This window comes from Notothenia coriiceps, unplaced genomic scaffold (genome assembly GCF_000735185.1).
Source record: "Notothenia coriiceps isolate Sejong01 unplaced genomic scaffold, NC01 NC01_scaffold00027770, whole genome shotgun sequence".
In the NCBI taxonomy this organism is placed as follows: Eukaryota; Metazoa; Chordata; class Actinopteri; order Perciformes; family Nototheniidae; genus Notothenia; species Notothenia coriiceps.
The window spans coordinates 1-3,575 of record NW_011360471.1 but is presented as its reverse complement, the minus strand read 5'-3'; the positions used below and the strand labels follow the sequence as shown (position 1 = coordinate 3,575).

Below are 3,575 nucleotides of genomic sequence, written 5' to 3'. Positions count from 1 at the left end.
GATGATGTGTAACTTGATCCCTGATGATGTGTAACATGATCCCTGATGATGATGTGTAACTTGATCCCTGATGATGTGTAACTTGATCCCTGATGATGATGTGTAACATGATCCCTGATGATGATGTGTAACATGATCCCTGATGATGATGTGTAACTTGATCCCTGATGATGTGTAACATGATCCCTGATGATGTGTAACATGATCCCTGATGATGATGATGTGTTAACTTGATCCCTGATGATGATGATGATGTGTAACATGATCCCTGATGATGTGTAACATGATCCCTGCTGATGATGATGTGTAACTTGATCCCTGATGATGATGTGTAACAGGGCTGAAACAGAGGGGATTATGGGTAATGCTGCAATGATCTGTTTGGTGTTTCAGCCAATCAGAGACAGGCTCTGGATATACCTGACCTGGGAATTATTGATGAAGAGGAGGATGATAGGAGACCTTTAAGTACATGTTTGAATGCAGGACTTGTGCTTGTAATGGAGTGTTTTCACCGTGCTACTTCCAGCTCAGAAACTCAGATTTGTCCAATAAATCAAATAAGTGTTAACGACTAAGAACTTTCCAAACATTTGTGAGTAATACCAAAAGACGAGATATGTTACATCTTCTTCATTTTTAGATGTCTGTGATGACCCACTGAAGCAACAGTTACGTTGGTATAAGACAAATATTTCTCATCTCGATTTCAGTTGTCTTCTTTTCTGTTGTGAAAATTTAATCGACTAATGGTCCTTTTCCAGAACACAAGAGGTATCTTGTCTCGTCACGTTATCGATATGATATTCTGTAATAGCCTGTAAAGAACACAAAGTAAAGCAGCACATTTAAGAATCTGGAACCAGAGATTGTGTTATGTGCATGTTGAACCGAATAGTTGCTGATTCATTCTTTTAATCGACTAATCACGCTTCTCCTCTCAGGGCGACGCCGCTGGAGGTTCAGAGTAAAACCCTTTTTTATTCCTGAGTGGATTTATGGACCTCGATGATGGATCGTCGGCCATGACTATCCTCTCTTCTCCTCAACGTCCAACATGAAGCTCCTCCTGTTCCTGCTCTTTCTTCCCGTCCTCCTCTCGTACTCCTTTTCGTTGTCCGACGATGGAAAATACGAGCGTTCGGCGACTCCTGGCTCTGCCTCTCGCCTCGTCGCTCGAATGGACGGAGACATCATCATTGGCGCTTTGTTCTCCGTGCACCACCAGCCGTCGGCTGAGAAAGTGGCGGAGAGGAAATGTGGAGAAGTTCGAGAACAATACGGTATCCAGCGAGTGGAGGCCATGTTTCACGCTTTGGACCGGATTAATGCGGATCCAAACCTGCTTCCCAACATCTCGCTGGGATGTGAGATCAGGGATTCGTGCTGGCATTCATCGGTGGCGTTGGAACAAAGTATTGAGTTTATCCGTGACTCGTTGATTTCCATTCGGGATGAAAACGAAGGGGCTCGTTGGTGCATCGAAGGATCGCCGTCCTCTCAGCCGCCGCCCACTAAGAAACCCATCGCAGGTGTCAAAGTCAACTTTATTTCAATCTTTCAGTTCGTGTGTACAGACAGAGAGATCGAAATACTGTTTCCCACAGTTAGAAAACTCTCCCTGGTCCCTGGCTTGAGCTTGAGTCTCAGGATCCATGTATCTGTGATCCTCTCCAGAATGGAAGTAGTCATCACATACAGAGCATCAACTAGTTCCTGAACAGTGTCCTTCACATGCTGATATCCAAGAGAGGGAGTTCCACAGTCACAAGATGGAGGAATAGAAAGCAGTATTCAATGTTTACTTCAGATTAGCTCCACGTCAGAAATGATCATGCTTGTCATATGTCTCTCTCCATAGAGGCTGAATCATCATGTTAATCACATAGCTATCATATGCCTCAAACAGTCCTGATGCTCTTCTAGGTAATCACACATCCTGTCATGTTCACAGCTACAGTTGATACCTTTGTTAGCATGCTGCTCTCATGTTGGAAGAGGACATTCAGGATGTTCCCAACTAAAGACAAGCAGATAGAGGAGAAAGGATAAGAGAGAACAATACAATGCAACCAACACACGTTACTACATACATGTCACATTTAGCACGTCGCAATGAAAACAGAAAGGAAAACTAAATAACAGTCCCTTCCATATCTTTTAGGTGTCATCGGGCCTGGTTCCAGCTCTGTGGCGATCCAGGTCCAGAACCTCCTTCAGCTGTTCAACATCCCTCAGATCGCCTACTCTGCCACGAGCATCGATCTGAGCGACAAGACGCTGTTCAAGTACTTCCTGCGGGTCGTCCCCTCCGACACGCTGCAGGCCCGCGCGCTGATCGACATCGTGAAGCGCTACAACTGGACCTACGTCTCTGCCGTTCACACAGAGGGTAAGAGGGGGTATCACCTTTTAATAGTTTGTCTGTCTGACCATCATTATTAGGTTAAACAAAGTATATAAAAGTATATCAAAAAATATAAGTCCAAAGAAATCTAATCCCCAAAAAATCTAAATCTCACACGAATCTAAAGACGTCCATCCCACATTTATTTAAATTAAACTATAAATTGATTGATCATCGATGTCTGAACATGTGCTTTTTAAATAAACGTACCTTACCTTTAACTCTTTGTGACCCTGCTGTGTCTGCAGGAAACTACGGGGAGAGCGGCATGGAGGTTTTTAAAGAGCTGGCGTCTCAGGACGGACTCTGCATCGCTCACTCTGATAAGATCTACAGTAACGCCGGGGAGAAGCAGTTCGACCGGCTGCTGAGGAAGCTGAGAGAACGTCTCCCCAAAGCGCGGGTGGTGGTGTGTTTCTGCGAGGGAATGACGGTTCGAGGCCTGCTGGCGGCCATGAGGAGGCTCGGGGTCGCAGGGGAGTTCCTGCTCATCGGCAGGTACGAGATGATGAAATATATCGGTCTTTTTCACCACATTTTGAAATGTTTCTCAGAAGTATTACTTTTTTCAGAAATGATTTTATTCTTTAAATGTTGACTTTTCTTAGAATTACATTTATTTTTGTCCATGTTTAACACTCCCGCCAAGTTTCATTAAGATCAGTCCAGGAGCTTTTCTGTAATCCTTCAGACAATCAGACAAAAAAACGTGAACACACAAATGGCATTTTCCTTCAAATTACACAAATTGGGTGATTTGTTTTATCCTGTAGTTTCCTTAAAGGGGACCTATCATGCAAAAGTCACTTGTTGATGTCTTCTCTCAACATGTGTCCCCGGTGTGTCCCCGGTGTGTCCCTGGTGTGTCCCCGGTGTGTCCCTGGTGTGTCCCTGGTGTGTCCCCGGTGTGTCCCCGGTGTGTCCCCGGTGTGTCCCTGGTGTGTCCCCGGTGTGTCCCTGGTGTGTCCCTGGTGTGTCCCCGGTGTGTCCCTGGTGTGTCCCTGGTGTGTCCCTGGTGTGTCCCCGGTGTGTCCCTGGTGTGTCCCCGGTGTGTCCCTGGTGTGTCCCCGGTGTGTCCCCGATGTGTCCCCTGTGTGTCCCCGGTGTGTCCCCGGTGTGTCCCCGGTGTGTCCCCGGTGTGTCCCTGGTGTGTCCCTGGTGTGTCCCC

At 46.2% G+C, this 3,575-nt stretch overlaps 1 protein-coding gene across 1 annotated transcript; it reads left to right on the top strand.

The window, feature by feature from the left end:
* Positions 1-1,057: 1,057 nt before the first annotated feature.
* On the top strand, positions 1,058-2,905 carry LOC104957823 (metabotropic glutamate receptor 1-like; the record flags this gene model as incomplete). Its single annotated transcript, XM_010785495.1, has 3 exons — positions 1,058-1,532; positions 2,165-2,392; positions 2,656-2,905. Coding segments are annotated over exons 1-3 (953 nt in total), but the record flags the coding sequence as incomplete, so codon positions are not given.
* Between the last annotated feature and the right edge of the window lie 670 nt (positions 2,906-3,575).